The sequence below is a fragment of the Suncus etruscus genome, chromosome 14 (genome assembly GCF_024139225.1).
Source record: "Suncus etruscus isolate mSunEtr1 chromosome 14, mSunEtr1.pri.cur, whole genome shotgun sequence".
Classification (NCBI taxonomy): Eukaryota; Metazoa; Chordata; class Mammalia; order Eulipotyphla; family Soricidae; genus Suncus; species Suncus etruscus.
In genome coordinates, this window is record NC_064861.1 from 62040394 (window position 1) to 62063992 (window position 23599).

Consider the following 23599-nt stretch of genomic DNA (forward strand, 5'->3'; position numbering starts at 1 on the left):
GCCACCTGCGCTGGCGTCCCGCAGGGTTCCCCCCTTGCACCCCGCCAGCCCCGTTACCCAAGAGGGCGGAGCGAGCAGTGGGCGCCTCCAGGGGTGCGGGAGCGGCGGGCGCAGGGGTGGGGCCCGCGGGCCGGGGGAGGAGCGGGCCGGAGGGAGGGAGGACGGGAGCCCGCGGCGGCGACAGCGGCAGCTGCGGCGCGACCAGGCCGGCGGCCGCCAGTGCACCGAGAGCGCGAGCCGGAGGTGCCCAGCGCAGCCATGTGAGTGTCCCCCGCAATCTCCGGGGATCCCGGCCCCGGCGGTCCCTCCGGATCGGTGGCATCCGGGGCGTCCGCGTTGCATCCCCACCGCGCGGTGTCTGTCCTCCCCTTCTCTCCCCTCCCCCGGGCACGTCGCCCCACAAAAGCCGCTGCCTCGGGGCCTGCCTCTGCCCGCCCGCCCACGGCCCGGCCCAGCCTTGGAGCTCCGGGTGCTCCAGGCCCTGCGCGCCACATCTGGGCCCTGGCACTGGCTCCCCGGGCACCCCCCAGCTGCCTAGACCACCGGCTTTAGGGGGAGGCCGAGCCGGGAGCGAGGAGGGGGCGACCCCAATGCGTGCAAGCCGGCCTTGGGGATGAGCTCATCGTCCCTGGCCCCACCGCCGGCCTAAAGCCGCTTTGGGGCGGCCGCTTTGAGGTGGCCAGGCCGGCCTGGGGCCGCGCAAGCCCGACGGGGAAGCAGCGCCGGGCCTGGACACCCTGCAGATGGGTTTTGGGGAAGGCACTGCTGGCTTGAAGGGGAAGCAAAAAAGAGGGTCGATGAAAGGGGGTGACTAAGTCTGGCCTCAGGTCCCCCATGGCCCTCCAGTCCTGAGTGGTCGGTACTGACTCTCCTAACGCATGTCTTGGGCACTGCGGCTCAGGGCACCTACTATGTGCAGCCTGGTATGCCAATTAGGGTGCCCTGGCTTCTCCTGTGAGGTCTCCCCTGAGCCCGGCTGGGTTTGCATTGTTTTTAGAGGAAGGTTGTGACCCTCTGATGCAGAAACCAACTCAGAGAGGTTAAGTCACAGTCTCAAGGTCACACAGCGGGCTGGTGGAGAGGTGGCAATCGGGCGCACCTCGGAATTCTGCACACTGCATTCCTCCCCGCATCCGTGGCATGCAGGCGGCGGGAGGGGAGTGGAGTGGAGAGAAGACAGACGGGGAGTCGTGATGAGTAGTAGAACATACTCCAGGGAGACTCAGACACCCCCTCCCCTGACCCAGCTCTTCCCATTTCGACCCTGCAATCCCCTCCTGGGTCCCGTGCAGCTGGAGACCGGACGTGGACGAGGGAGAGAGGGCAACACGCAGGGGATCATGGTTGGTTCAAAAGAAAAAAGTGGGGAGGCGCGGCTGAGTCACGGAGGCTGCCCCCCTTGCCACCGTCGGCCAGGCCCACGGGAGGCCAGCGGGCGTGCAGCGCAGCCGGGAATGTGACCAGCTGACTCGGGAGGGGGCCGGCAGGAAGTGAGGCCACCAGCCAGCCTCCGCCCGGTTCCGGGGTGGGGGTCCCGGGCCTGCGCCTCGCCCCCAGCCCTCCAGTGCAGGCAGCTGCGGCATGATGTCAGCAGCTGGGTTTGGGGGGCGGTTGCCATGGAGATGGGGCAGGCCTGGGAGGGGCGCTTGTCGCCCTCGCAGCCTCCCCTTGTCCCCCAGCCCGGGTTATTTTTAGCGACTGTTTACTTCGGGGGCTGCCCCTGCCACCGCCTTGGGGTGCGGGGTGAAGCAGGCGCTGGGACTCCGGGTGACGGTGGGCTGGTGAGGGTGGGGGGCTGGCCTGAAAGGATCCAAACTGGGTGGTGAGGTGACCAATGAGGTTGACCGGACCTCCAGGCCCAAACAAGCTCACCAGTTAGTCAAACCGAAGCTATTCCTGGGTGCTCAAGTCTGGAGCTGTGCAGACCACCTCGCTTTAGGGACCTAGGTTCTTTGTGGTCCAGAATTAATTAGCTTCAGAGCTGACCCCAAGAGTGAGAACCCTGATTCTTACCTGCTGTTTCTGCTTTGAAGAGTGCCAGCTCTCTTAGCTTAAGGGATTCAGTCCTTTCTCCTCCCCATCCTCACTCTGGGCACAGGGAAGATCTTGTCTGTGTTACCACCACTTCCCAAAAATCTAGTCGTCATTCTGATGGCTACTCCGTTGGTGGCCAAGGGACGTGTGGACCTACAAGGGTGCATCCCTGGCCCTGTGGGACCCGTGGGGAAGAAGGGGTGAGATTAAAAATGGATGGGAGTCCAGCCCCTGAATCCAGTTCCTGAATCTCATGCTCTCTGGGAGCAGAACCTCAATTGATATCATCAGTGAATGGGCAAATGCGACAGAGGGGAAGGGGCAGATGTAGATTTTATCTTTTGACCACAGTCTGTGATGCTTAGGGCTTACTGTTGGCTCTGTGCTTAAGAATCACTCTTGTGGGGCCGGAGAGATAGCATGGAGGTAAGGTGTTTGCCTTTCATGCAGAAGGTCCGTGGTTCAAATCCCGGCGTCCCATATGGTCCCCCGTGCCTGCCAGGAGCGATTTCTGAGCATAGAGCCAGGAGTAACCCCTGAGCACTGCCGGGTGTGACCCAAAAACCAAAAAAAAAAAAAAAAAAAAAAAAGAATCACTCTTGTGGGTCCGGAGAGATAGCACAGCGGCGTTTGCCTTGCAAGCAGCCGATCCAGGACCAAAGGTGGTTGGTTCGAATCCCGGTGTCCCATATGGTCCCCCGTGCCTGCCAGGAGCTATTTCTGAGCAGACAGCCAGGAGTAACCCCTGAGCACCGCTGGTGTGGCCCAAAAACCAAAAAAAAAGAAAAAGGAAAAAGAAAAAAAAAAGAATCACTCTTGGTGGAGCGGGAGAGATAGCATGGAGGTAAAGCGTTTGCCTTGCATGCAAAAGGTCAGTGGTTCGAATCCCGGCATCCCTGAGCCTGTCAGGAGCGATTTCTGAGCATAGAGCCAGGAGTAACCCCTGAGCGCTGCCGGGTGTGACCCAAAAACCAAAATCAAAAAAAAAAAATCACTCCTGGCAATGTTGGGGGACCATATAGGGTGCCAGGGATTGAACTCGGACCAGTTGTGTGCAAAGCAAGCTATGGCTCTGCCCAGTAGATGTAGAGCTAGGACTTCCTGTCCTGTCTGGGTGTCAGTTATGTTCTTCAGTCTAAGCTGGCCCACCCCCCAGCCCTGTTTTCAATCCCAGCCTACCCTCCTCCATGGCCCAGAGGCCGAGTCTGCAGGTAGGCCCCTGCAAGAAAATTGACCACTGCAGTTGTGTGGCCTTGCCGCTCTGGGAGGAAGCCATGAGGAGCCTAAAAAGAGGAAGCAATCCAAGGTAGACTTCCTGGAGGAAGAGGGTTTGTGAGAGAGAGTGTCTAGTTGGCCAAGAGTAGCAGTCGCTGGAAGAGTAAGGGCTAAGGGTGTTCACAGGCTGAAAGATGAAGCAGCCTTGAGAGAGTCTAACTGGCCAAGAGCTAGAACAGAAAGTCCTTGGGGCAAGGAGGGATTGTGAGGGGGAGTGGCTGAAGGGATTCTAGGAGCAGGCCTGAGCGGGACAGGTTTGGGGAGTCCTGTTAGGGCTTGGCTTTGTCCTTGGCGCAGGGGACACTTCATGAATGTTCCACGAGGCAGAACAGAGGGCTGAGGTCAGAAGCACTAGTCTTTCTCATGATGGACCTGGGTTCTATCCCTGGGACAGCATTTGATTTCCCAAGCATGGCCAGGAATGACTCCTGAGCATCATCAGGTGTTGCCCAAACCACTCCCCACCAAATACTAAGAATAGGGCAGTGGAAAAGATTTGGAATACTGGGTTCAGACAACCTAGATTTGAATTTTCACACACACACACACACACACACACACACACACACCTACCGACTGTAGAATGGTTTTTTGGATTTTGGCCCATACTAGCTATCCTCAGTACTTACTTCTGGCTCTGCACTCAGGGATCACACTTGGCAGAGCTAGGGGAACCATATGTGGTGTCAGAGATCAAATCTGGGTTGGCTGCTGCACAAGCAAGTGCTCTGCCTTTTGTATCATTGTTCTGGCCCCAACTATGTAACCTTGAGCAGACTAAGAACTGTAAATAAAGCATTTCATATTTGTTCTGTTTATAATGAGGCATGTGCTTACCCCATCTTCTTGATGTAATTCTCCCTGTCCTGGATCCCCTCTAGAGATGGCAGTACCTCATTTCATTCGATCCACTGCCCTGGGAGGCAACTGCTGTCATCCTCAGGCGACAGATAGGTATCTAAAGCCCAAGAAAGTTAAGAAATGGCTTAGTTCAGGCTGAAGCAATAGCACAGTGGAACTTGCCTTGCATTCAGCCAAAACAACACAGGTTCAATCCCTGATATCCTATATAGTCTATACAGTCCCCTGAGCACCACCAGGAGTAATTCCTAAACATCATTGTGTGTGGTCTAAAAGACTTGTCCAAGGTCACACAATCAGCCCACTTCAGGTATCTTGCCTGTGGAATGGAACTAAAAAGAGTTACCCTGGAGGGATGTGACCAGAATGAACTGAAATACTGTTTGTGTAATATGAAGGAAATTTAGTTGTGCCTACAAGGTGGTAGGTGGGAAACAGAACACTGGTAGAGGGAAGGTCACACTGGTGGTGGGTTTGGTGTTGGAACATTTTGTTTTTTGGGCCACACTCGGTGATGCTCAGGAGTTACTCCTAGCTATGCGCTCAGAAATTGCTCCTGGCTTGGGGAACCATATAAGACACTGGGGATTGATCCCAGGTCTGACCTAAATTGGCCACATGCAAGGCAAATGCCCCACCGCTGTGCTATCGCTCCAGCCCCATGGTGTTGAAACATTTAATGCCTGAAACAACTATATTATAAACAACTTGATAAATCACTGTGATATAATAAAAAAGTTTTTAAATGCTGTTTGTGCATGTAAAACAAAGCCGGACAGGTAGAAGGCACTCAGAGATGAAGAGACAGCACAGTATGTAAGGCACTTGGCTTACACGGGGCTGACCTAGTTCCATCCTCACCACCACATATTGGTCTCTCAAGCCCATCCAGGAGTGATCCCTGAGCATAGAATAAGGAGTAAGGCCAGAGCATGCAGGGCGTGGCCCAAAATCCAAACCCAAACAATAAAGGACAATTTGGGGCACAGTCAGGTGGCTATAATTTTTTTTTTGTTTGTTTTGTTTTTGGGCCACACCCGTTTGACGCTCAGGGGTTACTCCTGGCTATGTGCTCAGAAATCGGCCCTGGCTTGGGGGGACCATATGGGACGCCGGGGGATCGAACCGCGGTCTGTTCCTTGGCTAGGGCTTGTAAGGCAGACACCTTACCTCTAGCGCCACCTTCCCGGCCCCAAGGTGGCTATAATTTTAAGAACAAAACTATTATCGAGGGGCTAGAGAGATAGTACAGTGGATAGGGTGCTTGCCTTGCATGCGGCCAACCGCAATTCGATTCTGAGCATTCGATATGATCCCCCAAGCCCACCAGGAGTAACCCCCAAGTAACGATGGATATGGCCAACCCACTCCCTTGTAACAACAAGGAAGAAAACTGCTATGTAATACAGAGTAATGGGGCCAGAGAAATAGCATGGAGGTAAGGGGTTTGCCTTGCATGCAGAAGGTCGGTGGTTCAAATCCCGGCATCCCATATGGTCCCCCGGGGCCTGCCAGGAGCTATTTCTGAGCATAGAGCCAGGAGTAGCCCCTGAGCGCTGCTGGGTATGACCCCAACCCCCCCCCCAAAAAAAAAACCAGAGTAATTCAGGTCTGAGCTGGGGAGATGGCTCAAGGGAATGGAACACATGCACTGCACACAGGAGGCCTATATTCAGTCCCTAGAACTGCATATTCTCCTGTGCACCGAGCCAGCAGTGACCCTTGAGCAACCCTTGATGTGACCCCCATCCAAAACCAAAAATAAACAGAGGGGCCAGAGAGATAGTACAATGGGTAGGGCATTTGCCTTGCACTAGGCTGATCTGAGTTTGATCCCTGGCAGCCGTATGGTCCCCGGAGCCTGCCATGAATGATTTTTGTTTGTTTTTGGGCCACACTCAGTGGCACTCAGGGATTACTCCTGGCTCTGCACTCAGAAATCTCTCCTGGCAGGCTTGGGGGACCATATGGGATGTCGAGGATTGAACCCAGGTCTGTCCCGTGTGGGTCATGTATAAGGCAAATGCCTACCGCTGTGCTATCCTACTCCAGTCCCAGGCCATGAATAATTTCTGAGTGCACAGCCAGAAGTAACACCTGAAAGCTGCTCTGTGTGGCTCAAAAACCAAAAAGGAGGAAAAATAGGGCCCGGAGAGATAGCACAGTGGCGTTTGCCTTGCAAGAGCTGATCCAGGACCAAAGGTGGTTGGTTCGAATCCCGGTGTCCCATATGATCCCCGTGCCTGCCAGGAGCTATTTCTGAGCAGACAGCCAGGAGTAACCCCTGAGCACCGCCGGGTGTGGCCCCCCCCCCCCCAAAAAAAGGAGGAAAAATAGAAATAGGGGCCGGTGAGGTGGCGCTAGAGGTAAGGTGTCTGCCTTACAAGCACTAGCCAAGGAAGGACCACGGTTCGATTCCCCCGATGTTCCATATGGTCCCCCCAAGCCAGGGGTAATTTCTTTTTTTCTTTTTACTTTTTTTTTTTTTTTTTTTTTTTGTGGTTTTTGGGTCACACCCAGCAGTGTTCAGGGGTTACTCCTGGCTCCATGCTCAGAAATTGCCAGGGGCAATTTCTGAGTGCTTAGCCAGGAGTAACCCCTGAGCATTCAAACGAGTGTGGCCCAAAATCCCCCCCAAAAAACAAAACAAACAAACAAACAAAAGAAATAGAGGACCATTGTGATAGTACAGCAGAAGTTATGTGTTTGCCTTGCATGTGGCCAACTTGAGTTCAATCTCTGAGCACTGTCAAGAGTGATCCCTGAGCACAGAGCAAGAAGCCCTAAGCACTGTCTAAAGTGACCCCTCCCCCAAAGTTAAATAAAATAAATCATGTGAGTTATATTCACAATAGATAAGGGAGCCCATTTGGAAATTGCTGTAAGATCTAAGTGAGAATTGGTATTGACTTATTCCTGAATTCTAGCTAGCAGGGAGGTAGAGATGGGGGCAGATTCCAGACATGGCTGAGTAGATGCTGGGGGGCAGAGGTTGGTGCATTCCTAAGAACTCCTGCTTTTGGTCTTAAACTTGCAAGGAAGAGGTGGGGCTGGGTGGAGGTGAAGATAGGGAAAGGCACCTTGGAGAAAGACAGTGATTTCAGTTAGGTAACAGCAAACTCAAACATCCCTAAGAACATCCCTGAATTGCCCCAGCTTCTGGGCGGGGGGACACCTAGCAGCAGGCCATTAGTAGCTGGACCTGGAACTCACAAGAGCAATCTGGGTGAGAGAGAGATATGTATGCTGGAAATATTTATATTTAGATGGCATTGAGCCTTAAGAGATGTAAGAGAGTAAGGTGTTTGCCTTGCACACAGCAAACCCAGGTTCAATTCCTGGCATCCCATATGGTCCCCAAAGTCCACCATAAGTGATCCCTGAAATCAAATTCAAATCCAAGAGTAATCCCCCAAGTACCCCAAGATGTGGCCCAAAAACAAAAGCAAATGGAGAGAGAGAGAGACAGAGAGAGAGAGAGAGAAAGAGAGAGAGAGAGAAAGAGAGAGAGAGAGAGAGAGAGAGAGGGGGGGGGGGGTAAGAGAAGTGGGTAGGATTAAGGAGCTTGCCTTGCATCTTAAACCCGTTATAATCTCTGGCATCTTTCATGGTTCTCCAAGCATCACCAGGGATCATTCCTGAGCAAAGAGGAAAGTAAACCCAATAAATCTACCTGTCCTATTCCTCCCAGGTCCCAGTACAATGGAAGTGGGAAGTGTTCAACTGTGAGGAAGGGAAGGGATGGAAGGTAGTAGTGTTATCCATGAACCCTATTGGCAACAACACTGTAAACCACAGTGTCAAAAGTTATGAAAGAGCCAGAGAAATAGCAGAGATAGCACAGCGGTAGGGCATTTGCCTTGCAAGCAGTCAATACCGGACGGATAGTGGTTCAAATCCCGTCATCCCATATTGTCCCCTGTGCCTGCCAGGAACGAGTTCTGAGCACAGAGCCAGCAATAATCCCTGAGCGATGCCGCCAGGTGTGACCCAAAAGTAAACAAACAAAGTTATAAAAAATGCCTCTTATAGAGGCATGTGTGTGGTGGGAGGGTATAGGGATATTGGTGGAGGGAAGTGGATGCTGATGAAGGGATCAGTGTTGAAATATTGTGTTCCTGAAACCCAATCATGAATAAATTCATGATGACTTAATAAAAAAAAATCTAAAAAAAAAATCTACCTGGCTCAAGGGCAAGGAAGATGAGATGCTTTTCAGGGGAGGGGGAGACAGAGCATTTGTTGGAAAATCAAAATGTGTACCCAGCCAGAGTCAGGTGGAGCACCAGGAGCGGAGAAGAAAGGGGGAAAAAACCTGAAGTGAAAGTTGGGCACTGGATCCATTAATGGATAAGTAATTAAGGCTTTAGACTGGGCTACTCAGGGAAGTGGCAGCATGAAGGGAACCAGGATGGAAGAGAGGTGGAGGCATGTGTAGAGGAAAGGGAGGTGAACATCTCTTTAAGAGAACTGGCTCAGGGGCTGGAGTGATAGCACAGCAGGGAGGGCATTTGCCTTGCAGCGGCTGACCCGGGTTCCATCATCTTATCTCATATGGTCCGCTTGAACTTGCTAGGAGTGATTCCGGAGCACAGAGCCAGGAGTAACCCCTGAGCACCTCCAGGTGTGGCCCAATCCCCCCCCCCAAATAAAACTCAGTCAGGCTGGATAGTACAGTGACTAGGATGTTTGACTTGCACATGGTCAACCCAGATTTAATCTCTGGTATCCCATATGGTCCCCTGTGTACTGTCTGGTCCCAAAACAAAAGCAAACAAAAGGAGGGGTGTGTGTTCAGGATTGGAGAGATCTAGATCTCAACAGTCAACAAGCTGGAGTGATGCTCTGCAAGTAAGAGGCGTGGGTCAATTCCTGGTACTACATAGGCCCTGACCACCACCAACAGGAGTGACCCACCTACGTACTAAACTGGGAGTACCTCTTCTACTCCCCATCACAGGGGCTAGGGATGTAGCTCAGGTAGAGCACTTACTTGCCTTGTATGTCTGAGGTACTAGGTTTGGTTCCCAGCAGAGGCCACCAAAAGAATCCTTGCTCATTGTCAGATGGGGTGGGAAGGGTCAAGTCAACCTTACATAGAGATGACAAACACCACTAGATACACTTTCACAAAGGAACACACCCACCAAGGATCAGAACCCAGATTAGGAAATTAAACAGTGCCCAGACCAAATAAGACAATCCCCCACTTCTCAAGTTTAGCTGCTATGCTGACTTCTGTCACCATAGACTCATTTCTATTTCTCTTCCTTTTTCTTTCGTTTTTGGGCCACACCCAGTGATGCTCAGGCGGTGATGCTCAGAAACCATATGGGATGCCAGGCATCGAACCTGGGCTAGCCACATGCAAGACCACTGCCCTACCTGCTGTACTACCTGCAACCTCCGCATCCCCAGAGTCATTTCATTTGCTTTGCTGATCTTCCTCTCAAAGCAATCAGCCATTGTGGTTTTGCTTCTTTCCTTGAGCCCAATCCCATCCATGCTGTTGTTTACTGCGGTTAGTAGAGGTTTCATTCTTTTTGCTGTATAACATTCCATTATCCACTGATGAGCATTTGGGTCGATTCCAGGGTTATTTTCCTGTTTCACGGGGGGAGTGACTTGAGCTTGCCCGTGAAGAAAGTTAGAAACTTTAATCTCTGATAAGGAGAAAGATACTAAAACCAGGGGAGGGTTCCGGATGGAAACTGAGAGCCTGGCTGAGGTTGAGACCTGCTCTGTGCTGCCACCTCTGCAGCGGTGCCAGGACCTCTGGCAGCGTCCTCCAGCCTGTTTGCAGGTGCAGAGAAGGTGAGGAGTTGGATTGCAGGTTTATCTTCTGCCAACCTGGGAGGGGAGCAGAGTGCAGGGGATATTCACAGCAGGGGGGCTGGGAATAGGGTGTGCAGGGAAAGTAGGAGGGAGCTGGCAGAGAGAAAGGAAGCAGAGGAGGCTTGTGAGCTGTGTGGGGTGTTGTCAGTGAAAATCAGGGCTATATCTCCAGTGACTGGCACATGTTGGCATAGGCTTGTCGCTCCGAGAATAGTTGAATAAATAAGCTGAGAGGATGGAGAAATAGTCCAGGGGGTAAGGTACTTGATTTCCATCTACTGGATCCTGTTTCAATCCCTGGAACCTCATGATTCCTCAAGCACTGGTGCAATTGTCACTGGAGCACAGTGCCAGGAGTATCCCCCTGAATACCACCAGGGGTGGCCTGCAAATCTAACATAAGCAAATAAACAAATCACTAAGATGAAGGCTGATGAGGTCTCAGGTAGAAAGCAGGTCGGGGTATGGAGGGACTCTAAAGGCTGTGATTAGTGTGGTTGTGATTTAGGAGAGGGGAAGGCCAGAGCCCTGGGTGACAATGCTGGGGTGTTCTGGAAGGGGGGGTTGGAGTTGGGCAGGCAGTGCACCGGAATGCATGGCTGCTCGCATCCATCTCCAAAGAGGGAGAGGACAGAATTTCTGAAACTGGGGTCTTTGGAAATTTGGTGTCTGACTCTTGCTGGGGGTGGGAACACTGTTTGAAATGCAGAGGCCTGGACCCACCCTGAATCTCTTGAGGTTAAAAGTAAGTTCTGGGGCCTGGAGAGATAGCACAGCGGTGTTTGCCTTGCAAGCAGCTGATCCAGGACCAAAGGTGGTTGGTTCGAATCCCGGTGTCCCATATGGTCCCCTGTGCCTGCCAGGAGCTATTTCTGAGCAGACAGCCAGGAGTAACCCCTGAGCATCGCTGGGTGTGGCCCCCCCCAAAAAAAAAAGTAAGTTCTGTACAGAACTGAGGTTGAAAAAGTTTCTGGGGTACAAGAGCATCAGACTGAGAAGTGATGGAATACCCAAGGGACCTTGAGCATAAAGGCCACTAGTCAGACTAGGGTGGAGAAGAGATATTCAAAGCAGAGGTGAGCTGGGCTGACACCAAAAGATGTGTGATGCCAGAGTGATAGATCAGTGGGTAGGGCATTTGCTTTGCATGCAGCTGACCTAGGTTCTATCCCTGGCATCCCATGACTGCAGGAGTAATTTCTCTTTTTCTTTTTTGGTTTTTGGGCCACATCCGGCAGTGCTCAGGGCTTACTCCTGGCTCTGTGCTCAGAAAACGCTCCTAGATGGGGCCGGAGAGATAGCATGGAGGTAAGGTGTTTGCCTTTCATGCAGGAGGTCATCGGTTCAAATCCCTGCGCCCCATATGGTCCCTTGTGCCTGCCAGGAGCAATTTCTGAGCCTGGAGCCAGGAATAACCCCTGAACACTGCTGGGTGTGACCCAAAAACCACAAAAAAAAAAGAAAAAGAAAAAAAGAAAAGAAAACGCTCCTAGCAGACTTGGGGACCATATGGGATATCAGGAATCGAACCCAGGTCCGTCCTGGATCGTCCGCATGCAAGACATAGGCCCTACTGCTGTGCTATCTCTCCAGCCCTCAAGAGTAATTTCTGAGCTCAGACCCAAGTGTAACCCCTAAGCACCACTATGTGTGGCCCCAAAACAATGCAAACAAAAAATATCTGTCAGCTTTGTTAGCTGGTAGCTCAGGGCTTGATCTTTTTTCTGGGGGCTTTCTGGGAAGAGGAGTGCCCAGGCTAAGTATTCCTGCTGTAGGTGGAGGGTTGAGGTGCATGGGGCTGCGATCCATTCTGTACTCAGGTCCTTCTCTACTTCCTTCTTGGGGCTGTAACATCTGAGATTGATCTTGCCCCCCATTTTTCTTCCCTCTCTCCTCAGCCCTCAGGCATTATCTCTCCACTGAGCACCTTAGACCTCCCTCCCACTTAACCCTCTCCTCCCATCACAATAGTCCTAACTTTTAGCTCTTAGCGTGTTCAGTCTCTTTAGGCAACTCTAAAGGCCAGCTGTACCCGCACCCACACCCCACACACCCCACGAACACTAGTACAACTTAGGGCATTTGCCTTGCTTGCACGGACCCAGGCAGGTTCCATCCCCAGCACCCCATATGGTCCATTGAGTGTGCCAGGAGTAATTCCTGAGTGCAGAGCCAGAAATAACCAAGCCCTGAGCACCGCTAGGTGTGGCTAAAACAAAACAAAACAAAACAAAATAAAACAAACAAGCCAGTCCTCCCACCCATTTTTATCGTCCCAAACCCGATCCCCCACTGGTGTCCTGGTTCTGTTTGAAATTTCCTCCCTATCCACTGCAGCGCTCAACTCCTTCGCCCATAACTCCGTCTTCGGGGTCGAGAAGACCCTCGACTCCCCAACCTGGGGTCACAGCCCCTCGCAGAGGCGCAGGATCGAGCCTCGGCGCCCCCCGGTCGGGCTGGTCCCGCCCCGTCCCGGCGGGCTGAGTCAGGCGGCAGGAACTGGGCGGGGGGCGGCGCCGGGAGGAGCCGGAGCCGGAGCTGGAGCCAGAGTCGCGGCGAGGGAGCGAGCTGGCCCAGCCCGGCCGCACCGGCACCGAGAGGGGTCCCTGGGTTGGTTGGGGGGCGTCAGCCGTTGGGGTGGGGCGGGGCGGGGCGCAGCACCGGCCGGACCATGAATGCTAAAAAGAAAGGTAGGAACCCTTCCTGCGCTGCCAAAGCATCAGGCCCGGCCCCCGGGGGTGCAACCGGCTTCTGGGGGCTCGGAAGTGCGCGCTGCGCCGGGGAGGCCTAAAGGGAGATCTTTTTTTTTTGTGGGGGGGGCCTGGAGGAACTGCTTGCTCGCTCAGGGCGCGCGTCGTGACTCTGTTTCCACGGTGGAGCCGCGGGAGCGTGGAGGGGGCGGGACCCTTCACGGCACCGTCCCCCATTTCCCTGGGAATCCCCGGGCTCTGGGTGTTTTGGGAAGCCCAGGGGGGCTGGAGGGGAGCCGGGTGCGCGGGGCGGGCAGGTCGTGGGAGCCAAGCCCGCGTCCCGCCGGGCCTGTCGGGCGGGCGGCTCAACTAGCCGGGCTCGGAGCGCGCAGCAGCCGGCCCGCCCCGTGACCTCCCGCGTCCTCCCGGGGTGGGGGCGCCGGTGCTTCTGGTCCCGCTCGGGCCGGGCCGCTGGGTGGGGTCCGGGAGGGGGAGGGCACAGGGGCTGGGTTGGGGAGCCCGCCCCGCCCCCCCGGTAAACAGCCGCTTCCGCACATTCTTCCCGCGCCCCGCCCCTTTCCTGCCCCTTTCCCAGCCCCGGAGGGTCCCCACGAGACCCCCCTTCCCGGCCCGCGCAGGCGGAGTCTTGCACCTTGGCAGGAAACAGGGGCCAGGCCGAGGCCACGCTGAGTCTCAGGCCGAGTCTCCCGCTGCCACCCTGTCATTAGACGGCCTGGCCGGGTCAGGATCGGGAGCAAAGCTCGAGCCCCAGATTGCAGGGGGGGAATGGGGCTCTCGGGGTCCTGATTGTGCTGGACACCCACCTTCATCCCTAGGGAGCCCCGCGCGGACTCACTCCATGATGTCCCTGTCGGTGCGGCCCCAGCGCCGCCTGCTCAGCGCCCGGGTCAGTAGGAGCCAGTCGTTTGCAGGCGTGCTCGGCAGCCACGAGCGGGGACCCAGGTACGCAGTCTTAAGGGGCGTTGTGAGGGTTTTGCGGGGGACCCCCTACGTTGCCGCTTCTTTCTCAGCGCAGTCTCTGCTTCAGGAGTTTCCCGGCCTTCAGCCCTCCGGGCCCCCCAAGGAAGACCCCCGCGCTCTCCCGCATGTCCAGGATGTTTTCCGTGGCTCACCCCGCCCCGAAGCTCCCGCAGCCCGAGAGGTTGGACCTGGTGTATGCGGCGCTCAAGCAGGGTCTGACGTAAGCCAAGTCCCCTTTGTACCTGGAAGGGTCCCCCAAGTCGGTGCCCACACCCCCCACTCCTGTACCCCGGGAGCAGGAGGCTGCAGAGGCAAGCCGGTTCTTGTCTTGTCGTCACCCCCTTTCCCCAGGGCCTATTTGGAAGTGCATCAGCAAGAGCAGGAGAAACTCCAGGGGCAGATAAAGGAGTCTAAAAGGAATTCTCGCCTGGTGAGTGAGCTCTGCAGGGGTGCCCTGCGCCTATGTCCTTCGCCTTCTTGGTGTGGAGGCTTGGCCGGCAGGGACAATTCAGAGTGACTTCAGGGCCATTTTCTCCAGTGACCTTCATTTTTTAAATTGGGCCACACCCGGCAATGCTCAGAGGTTATTCTAGGCCCCGCACTTAGGAATCACTCCTGATCGTGCTCAGAGTGCTCAGAGAACCGAATGGGGTGTCAAACCAGGTTGACACTGGGCAAGGCAAATACCCCACCTGCTGTATTATTGCTGTGGCCCGCTGGAAAAGTTTTTATCCTGAATTTACCTAGGCTGTGTAACACCTTCTGCCTAGTATGCAGTGGTAATTTATGGAAGCTTCCAGTAGCACAGACCAGAGCTCTTCAGACATAGACTTTTTTCTTTTGTTTTTTTGGGCCACACCCAGCAGCGCTCATGCATTACTCCTGTCTCTGCACTCAGAAATAGCTCCTGGCAGGCTTGGGAGACCATATGGAATGCCGGGGCTCGAACCTGGGTCTATCCCTGGTCAGTTGTGTGCAAGGCCAACATCCTACCGTGCTATAGCTCTGGCCCAACAACTGGATATTAAGTTGTCATGTCCTGAAGGGAACTTTGATTCTTTATGGGCTTCCCAGAGGAGGAAACACCTCTGCTGGGTATTGACAGATGAATAGGGAGGAGACCATTAGCTGAGATGACCATGCAGAAAGAGGTACAGAAGTCCTTTTCCAAAGGGGGAAAAAAAAAAGAGGAAAATGTTTACTGTAGAGGCAGGGTTGGGGGGCAGAGGGACTGGTGGGGACATTGGTGGCAGGAAATGTGCACTAGTGAAGGAATGGGTGTTGGAACATTGCAGGACTGAAATTTAATCAGGAAAAAACAACTTTGTAACCATGTATCTCAAAGTGATTTCAGTTAAAAAATTTTTTGGCTGGTCCGATGGCAGTGGTTTATCAGAACTTAATGTTAGTATCACAACAGTTGGTATATAAACCCCCCCCCCACTGCTCAATTTTACTGGCTTCAGAAAATATTTTTTTAAGTTATTTTTCTAGAAGTTGCAGAAAAGGAATTAGATCAGCAAAAGGATCACAAGAAAAAGATGGGGAAAGGTCTAGGGGTCTTGGAGACCAGACCTTTCAGCACCTGAGGTCAGGCACCTGGGAAGTGGGGGTTAGCTCTGCCTTTTTGACTGGAGTGGCTGCAGACTGGGATGTGAGGGGGCAAGGTGGGGCAGCAGACAGTGCCCTGCTGGGATACTTCCCATCCTTCCTAAGCAACCCTTCTTTCCCCTTCTTGCTCCTCAGGGCTTCCTGTACGATTTGGACAAGGTGAGTGCAGAGTGGTGGAAGAGAGGCTGGTTCATAGGGAGGGGGAAGGGCCCCAGGCCTTAGACCCCCTCCTGATGCCGCTCTCCCTCAGCAAGTCAAGTCCATTGAACGTTTCCTGCGACGATTGGAGTTCCATGCCAGCAAGGTAAGGTGCATTGCTGTATGAACACTGAGGGGCATTGTGCCTGGAATCAGAAATGTTAGCAGGATGCTAGGACCTTGATGGGCAACTTCAGTAGCAAACCCTATTGCCTCTCAACACTACCCCACTCACCTGCCCAGATTGACGAGCTGTATGAGGCCTACTGTGTCCAGCGGAGGCTCCGGGATGGTGCCTACAACATGGTCCGTGCCTACAGCACTGGCTCACCAGGGAGTCGGGAAGCCCGAGACAGCCTGGCTGAGGCCACAAGGGGGCATCGCGAGTACACTGAGGTGAGGGATGGGATGGGTGCCCATGAGGCAGAGATATAGAGTACTGCCTATTAGGGAGATAAGGGGGCTGGTCCTTGATCCCTTTTTGTTCCTGCTTGTGTCACTCCCAGAGTATGTGTCTGTTGGAGAGTGAGCTGGAGGGACAGCTGGGAGAGTTCCATCTCCGGATGAAAGGTACTGCATGGTAGGACAGATGCGTGGTGGGGAGACAGAGCTGTTTGTCTGGGACCCCTTAAGATGATGGCTCATTGCCTTCTTCCCATCTTCCAGGGTTGGCTGGCTTCGCCAGGCTGTGTGTGGGCGATCAGTATGAGGTATGAGGGTGTGCAGGCATGGGCTGAGATGACAGAGACTCTACACCAAGGGCTATTTCATCTTGCCTTTACCCCCTCCCCCCCAAGATCTGCATGAAATATGGACGTCAGCGGTGGAAGCTCCGGGGCCGCATTGAGGGCAGTGGAAAGCAAGTCTGGGACAGTGAAGAAACCGTCTTTCTTCCCCTGCTCACGGAATTCCTCTCCATCAAGGTGAGATTTCTGTCGCAGTCCAATTGAGCCCATGATCCCATGACACTGAGCCCTTGGGACACTTCCCGTCATCTGGATCCATGGCCCTGTAAATGAGCCCACTGGTCACTTTCATAGCTCTATGATTGTGCTCCTATGATGTCTTGACCCTATAACTGTCTCTGACCACCTAACCTTGTGAATATTTGGCCTCTTGGTCACCCAAGGATATGAGGCCCTTGAGTGAGGATATGAATCCCTCATGGGATCCCATGACCCCCATGATCCTCCAAATTTAGACCTCTGTGGTCCTCATGCACCCAGACTGCTTCTGGTCTCATGGCCTCCACTACTGCAAAACTCCAATTCCTGCCCCCTCCTCTTGGTCCCAGGACCCCGTGATGTTTGCAGTAGAATCCTGGGATGTTTGCAGTCTCTTTTTTTTATTTTTTGGTTTTTGGGTCATACCCAGCAGCACTCAGGAATTACTCCTGGCTCTTCGCTCAGAAATCTCTTTTTCTTGTTTGTTTGTTTTTGGGCCACACCCACGGGTGTTCAGGGGTTACTCCTGGCTTTGCTCAGAAATCGTCCCTGGCAGGCACAGGGGACCATATGGGATGCTGGAATTTGAACCACCATTGATCCTGGGTTGGCTGCTTGCAAGGCAAACACCCTATCTCTGTGCTATCTCTCAGGCCCCTATAATATTTTTTGGGGGTGGGGTTTGGGTCACACCCAGCAGCGCTCAGGGGTTACTCCTGGCTCTATGCTCAGAAATATCTTCTGGCAGGCTCGGGGGACCATATAGGATGCCGGGATTCGAACCACCGCCCTTCTGCTTGCAAGGCAAATGCCCTACCTCCATGCTATCTCTCCGGCTCTCTGAAATCTCTTTTTTAAAAAATTTGTGTGTGTGTGTGTGTGTGTGTGTGTGTGTGTGTGTGTGTGTGTGTATGTTGGGAGGGTGATCACACCCACTGATACTCAGGTTACTCCTGGCTCTGCACTCAGGAATTACTGCTGGTGTTGCTCAAGGAACCACATGGGAAGCCAGGGACCTAACCTGGGTTGGCTGTGTGCAAGGCAAATATCCTACCTACCCTATCACTATCATTTGGGCCCCCTATAGTCTCTTTAAAAAAAAAACAAAACAACAACTTCAAGGGGAGAGCATACCTGGCAATGCTTAGCGGTTACTCGTTGCTCTACACTTAGAAATTCCTCCTGGAATTGGGGACCATATGGGATGCTGGGCATTGAAACCAAGTTCACTGTGTGCAAGCACACTCCTTACCCACTATATTATCACTCCAGCCTCTATGCTTGCATAGTCTTTTTGCTCATTTAGATTTCTGCCATTCCTCAGTCTCATGGCTTCTATCTGTATTCTTGGATGCATTATGAACTATAGGTGACAGAACTCAAGGGCCTCGCCAACCATGTGGTCGTAGGCAGTGTCTCCTGCGAGACCAAGGACCTGTTTGCAGCTCTGCCTCAAGTGGTGGCTGTGGACATTAATGACCTTGGCACCATCAAGCTCAGTCTAGAAGTCATTTGGAGGTTGGTGGGACTGAAGGATTTGGAGACAGAGGTGGGAGTGAGCGGGGTATGGTGGTTGTGGGGGGAGCGGGAGCTCTGTGGTACCTGCTAATAGCCTTGTTCTTTCTAGCCCCTTCGATAAAGATGATCAGCCCTCAGCTGCCTCAACAGTCAACAAGGCCTCTACAGTCACCAAGCGCTTCTCCACCTATAGTCAAAGCCCTCCAGACACACCCTCTCTTCGGGAGCAGGCCTTTTATGTGAGTCCCAGCCCAGCATCAACTCTGCCATCCCCTGGGGGTTCTCTGGCATGGTTCTGAATGTTCTTCCCTCTCTCCCAGAATATGCTGAGGCGGCAGGAGGAGTTGGAGAATGGGACAGCATGGTCCCTGTCATCTGAATCTTCAGATGACTCATCTAGCCCACAGCTCTCAGGCACTGCCCGCCACTCCTCAGCCCCCCGGCCCCTGGTGCAGCAACCGGAACCCTTGCCCATCCAAGTTGCCTTCCGTAGGCCTCAGTCCTCCACCTCTGGGCCTGTGGATGGGGTGGGGACCAATGCCCCAGCCCTGGCCAATGGGCATACCTACTCTGGGGTGTGCCGGACTCTAAGCCATATTAGTGAGGCCAGTGTGGATGCTGCTTTGGCTGAGGCTTTGGTGGAGGATGTGGGCCTAGATAACACAGCCCGTGAACCTAGCAGGCTAGTCCACCCGGATTCCATCCGTGGAGAGCACTCTGGTTCTATCCTCCCTGCCCAGACCCAATCTGCCATGAGTCCTACTGTGAGCAAGATAGCCCATGTAGACTCAGTTCACAGAAACAAAGATTCTAACTCTTCTGAGAAGCCAGGCTCTACCAACACCTCTGCCAAAACCACATCTAATGCTATAAACCCAACCCAGAGTGCACCAAGTCTCACTCACACTACCACAAGTTCTAGCCAAAATTCCGTGGGCTCTCCAACTGCAGGTCCTACCTCCGGTTCTACAGGTGCAGTCACTACTACCACAAGTCCTAGCCACTCTGTCAAAAACCTGACACATACTGTCACAAGTCTCACAGACAAGCCAGTTCTCCTTCCTCTCACTACCACAGGCCCTGCCCAGTCCACCTCAGGCCACACCTACACTACTGCCAGCCCCACCCACACTACTGAGAGCCCCATCCAGACTGCAAGCCCCACCTACACTACTGCCAGCCCCACATACACCACTGCAATTCCAACCCACACCACCACAAGTCCCACCCATGGCACTTCAAGCTCCACCCACACCAGCTCAAGCCCCTCACACACCAGTACAAGCCCCTCACACACCAATGCAAGACCCACCCATACCACCACAAGCCCCACCCACAGCACTGCATGCCTTACACTCACCACTGCAAGCCCCACCCACGCTACTGCAAATCCTACTCAAAATGCGAGGATGTCAACAACTTACACCACTACGAGTCCTATCCCCATTTCTGACAACGAAGTCCAGGATGCCAAGAGTCCTACCCACACTGCCAGAAGTCCTGTCACCAGTATAAGCCCTTCCACATCTGTAGACCTTGCCAGGCCCTCCAGCTCCTCCTCACACACAGACCACACCCTTCCAGATACTGATTCCCTATCCAGTCTCCCCCCAGCCTCAAGCCCTGGTATCCAGGCAGACCCTATAGCTCCCACCACTTCCTACCCAAGTCCTGCATGTTCTAGTCAGGAATCTCTCATACACCCTTCCCCAGAAACCCCAGAATCCATCCATCAGAGCCCAAGTCTCCCTCCCTCACCCCAAACACCTGCACCCCAGCATTTAGAAGACCTTGGCCTGGCCATGGCTGCCCAGGGTCCAGTTGCAGGGACTGCTGGGGGCACTGGGGACAGAAAGCTTGAGGAAGCTCTGGGTGCCTTAATGGGTGCCCTGGATGACTACCGTGGCCAGTTTCCCGAGCTGCAGGGCCTGGAGCAGGAGGTGACCCGACTGGAGAGTCTGTTGATGGTAAGGTGGGCAGGGCAGGGCAGGACTGACAGCACTGGGAGGGCAGCCAGACAGGACTGCAGCTCAGACTTCTTTCATAACCACAGCAGAGACAAGGCCTGACTCGCAGTCGGGCCTCCAGCCTTAGCATAACCGTGGAGAATGCGCTAGAGAGTTTTAGCTTCCTCCATGAGAATGAAGATGAAGACCATGATGGCCCTCCGGAGAGGTGAGAAGAGCTAGGTGAAGGGGTGGGGGGGAAGCAGGTGGTTGAGCCAAGTGGAGCATGGAATAAGCATCCAGACTGGAGGTGGGCAGGAGGCATGGACTTGGGTGGTGGGGTGCATCTGTGTTTGTCCCTCTTGTGTCCTCCTCATGTGTTTCCAAATTCATCTGTGTCCCCAGTGCTTCTGACCACCCTGTTCCTCGTCCCTGCAATGTCTGCCTCCCACGCCGGTCCCAATCAGCTCGTGAGCCTCCAGCTCCCTCTCCCTTCCTTCGCCTCACCTTGGACCTACCCTATGAACGAGCCCTTTTAGTGTCTCTCCCTAAACCCTGGGCCCCTCAGCATCCACCAGCCCTGTCTCGACTCCGCCTCTCCCGGAGAACCCGGCTCCTTAGCTCTCTGACCCGGAGTGGCCTTTGCCGATACCCAGCTGAGGGTCATGTCCGGCCCCTCCTCCCACCGATGCCGCCCCGTGTCAGGCGCTCCTTGGGTCACAACCCCTTGCAGACGACATTGCATAAACCATCCCGCCTGCAAACTTACATTCGCCCATCCCAGCGGTCCCGGCGGCCCTAGCTGGAGGGGTCACTGGGCCAGCTAACTTCAGAATTTCCCACTGTTGCCCACTTAGCCCCAGCACCTTCCTCCTCTGTAAGTCCTTGTGAACTTACCCATTGTCTGTTGTCTGTGTACTGTTTGTTCTTCCATGCTGGGGTAAGGGGAGCTTAATAAAAACACATTGGTGACAGATAGTGATGTGTGCTTCTGGGGTGGTTGATCCTTTCTTTCTCTCAGGCCCCAAAACAGCCCAGAGTCTGGGGCAGAAGACAACCTAGACTCAACCAGTGCCCGGCCCCTCAGCACAGATTGTCCAGCTCTGGATGATGCCCTGGTACAGCATCTGTACCACTGCAGTCGCCTCCTACTGGTGAGGCTAATGACATTTCTCCCTCCTCCCCAGTAGCCCCTTCCCCAGGGAGCCCTACTTCATTCCTGCCCCCATCCCTATTCTCTGTTCTACTTCCCAATGATCCAACATCTGGTTCTTGTAGTCTCTCCCACCTATCCTGCCCCCACCACATCAGTGCATGCTGGGACTTGTAGTCCCTAGGCTCCACCTTCCCCAAGTCCTATCTAGAGATCAGAGCTCCTTGGCCACCCCTATTCTACAGAAATTGGGCACATTTGGGCCCCTGCGCTGTCAGGAAGCATGGGCCCTGGAGCGGCTGCTTCGGGAGGCCCGAGTGCTTGAAGCAGTGTGCGAGCTTAGCAAACGATGGGGGACCTCGGCCACTTCTGCCCAGGAAGGTAAAGGCCCTGTGGTCTTTGGGTTATAGCTATGGGCCAGAGGTGCTTCCTTGCCCCTCCTGTTTACATGCTTGTCTGCACTGTTGCTGATCTGGAAACTCCCCACAGTGGTGCAGTTCTCGGCCTCTCGGCCTGGCTTCCTGACCTTCTGGGACCAGTGCACAGAAGGACTCAGTCTCTTCATCTGCCCTGTGGAGCGGGTGCTCCTTACATTCTGCAATCAGTATGGTGCTCGTCTCTCCCTGCGTCAGCCAGGCTTAGCTGAGGCTGGTGAGTGGCCTGCCCACCTGCCCTTCTATCCTTTTCTCTGGTCCCACAATAGGGGCCTCAGTCAGGCCAGCCCAGAGTGACTTTGTTCAGCTGATAGAAAGGTTCCCACCTTACTGCCAAAGGACCCAGATGGATAGAGTTGGGCTGGAGGCTGGAAAAGATGGGAAATCTGGATCCATACACATGGAGAACTGTGGCCTGTCTCCCACAGTATGTGTCAAGTTCCTGGAGGATGCCCTGGGGCAGAAGCTGCCCAGGAGGTCCAAGCCAGGTCCTGGCGAGCAGCTCACCGTCTTCCAGTTCTGGAGCTACATTGAAACCGTGGATAGCCCCTCTATGGAGGCTTATGTGACCGAGATGGCTGAGGAGGGTATGGCACTGACCCTGATCCCAAACCGGACTGATCAGAGCTCCTGGTGGCTAGTGTGTGGACAAGGACTTACCCACACAGACCATTTTCTTGCCTTCCCCTCACCTTATCCTGGTGTGCCCCCATCCTACTTCCTTCTTTCAGTGTTGCTGGTGCGGAACCTGAACTCTGATGACCAGGCAGTTGTGCTGAAGGCACTCAGGCTGGCCCCTGAGGGGCGACTGCAGAAAGAAGGGCTCCGGGCCCTCAGTTCCTTGCTTGTCCATGGCAACAACAAGGTTATGGCAGCTGTCAGCACCCAGCTCCGGAGCCTGGCATTGGGCGCTGCCTTCCGGGAAAGGGTAAGAGTTGGACAGAACACACAGGGCCAGGGCAGGGGCCCCAGGTTCCCAGAACCTAAGTCGATGCTCCCACCCTTCCCCAGGCCCTGCTCTGCTTCCTTGATCAGCTTGAGGACGAGGATATACAAACCAGAGTGGCTGGCTGCTTGGGCCTGGGCTGCATCAAGGTGACCCCTGCCTCCCATCCCTATCCTTTCCCCTTCCACAGCCCCCAGCCCACCCCAAGGTTTTAGTACTGTGCTGCCACTCACTGTTGTGCTACCTCTGCTGCCCTCTGCAGGCTCCAGAGGCCATTGAGCCCCTGGTGTACCTGTGCCAGACAGACACAGAAGCTGTGAGGGAGGCTGCCCGGCAGAGCCTGCAGCAATGTGGTGAGGCTGGGGGTTGGCAGATGGGAAGTCACGTAGAATTTGGGGACACCGTAGCTGGTTGGAAGAGGGGTGAGTCAGGTTTGAGGTGGGAGTATCTGGATGGGGCCACTCCTGACCCTGCATCCTCACCCCTTACAGGAGAAGAGGGACAGTCTGCCCACCGACGGCTGGAGGAGTCGCTGGACGCCCTGCCCCGTATCTTTGGGCCTGGCAGCATGGCCAGCACTGCATTCTGAGCCCCACAGGGCTGGCAGGGAGGGTGAGGGCTGGCTCCAGACACCCCTGCCCCCACAGAGGCCCCCACAGAGTCCTATCAATGAAAAGCTAATATATACTTCCGACACCCCTGGAGTTGGTAGAGTCAGTGCCAGCGGTCAAGTGCCTCCCAGCCTCGGCTCAGCACACTTGCCACAGATCAGTGTCCGGGGCCCGGCCATCGTGCCTCTGCCCTGACATGTCCCTTGGTTTGTATTTTATTTACAGAGTTTTACAGAAAATAAATTTTAAAAGAAGCAAATTGCCTTTCCTAATATCCAGCTGCACTTGTAATTCTCTGTGCTGACTCTCTCTGGCCTGGGCTTTTCCAGACACGTGTGTCCACAACCCAGCTGTGACAATAAGGTCTGCTCCGGCCCTGGGGATAGGGTGGAAAAGAGCCCAAAGTGAACTGGATTTGGAGAAATGGGTAGCGGAAGAGGGTGATAGGTTGTTGCTGAGGAAGCTCAGCCAGAAGGCTGGATTTGGCCTGTGTCCTGGAAACTATGGGCCACAGCGGAGCCCAACCTTGTAGCTTGGCTTAGAGAAAGCCCCAAAGGTGACA

The 23599-nt window shown here is 54.3% G+C and overlaps 1 protein-coding gene across 1 annotated transcript; it reads left to right on the plus strand.

Annotated features, from left to right (window-relative positions):
* The first annotated feature begins 178 nt into the window (after nucleotides 1-178).
* Nucleotides 179-23296, plus strand: RIPOR1 (RHO family interacting cell polarization regulator 1). The gene is made up of 22 exons (XM_049786332.1): nucleotides 179-260; nucleotides 13532-13658; nucleotides 13744-13896; nucleotides 14028-14106; nucleotides 15423-15446; nucleotides 15538-15591; nucleotides 15729-15881; nucleotides 15992-16055; nucleotides 16152-16195; nucleotides 16283-16408; nucleotides 17799-17947; nucleotides 18057-18186; nucleotides 18268-19914; nucleotides 20001-20122; nucleotides 20915-21047; nucleotides 21292-21427; nucleotides 21536-21697; nucleotides 21909-22067; nucleotides 22212-22408; nucleotides 22492-22575; nucleotides 22689-22779; nucleotides 22918-23296. The coding sequence occupies exons 2-22, from the start codon at nucleotides 13555-13557 to the stop codon at nucleotides 23013-23015; spliced, it is 3909 nt and encodes a 1302-aa protein (XP_049642289.1). The 5' UTR covers nucleotides 179-260; nucleotides 13532-13554; the 3' UTR covers nucleotides 23016-23296.
* Nucleotides 23297-23599: the final 303 nt, after the last annotated feature.

Coding starts and splice junctions, on each gene's coding strand:
- RIPOR1 (XM_049786332.1), top strand. CDS start 13,555: ATGATGTCCCTGTCGGTGCGGCCCCAGCGCCGCCTGCTCAGCGCCCGG. Junction 15,592..15,728: donor TGGAGTTCCATGCCAGCAAG/GTAAGGTGCATT, acceptor TCACCTGCCCAG/ATTGACGAGCTGTATGAGGC. Junction 22,576..22,688: donor TGGGCCTGGGCTGCATCAAG/GTGACCCCTGCC, acceptor TGCCCTCTGCAG/GCTCCAGAGGCCATTGAGCC.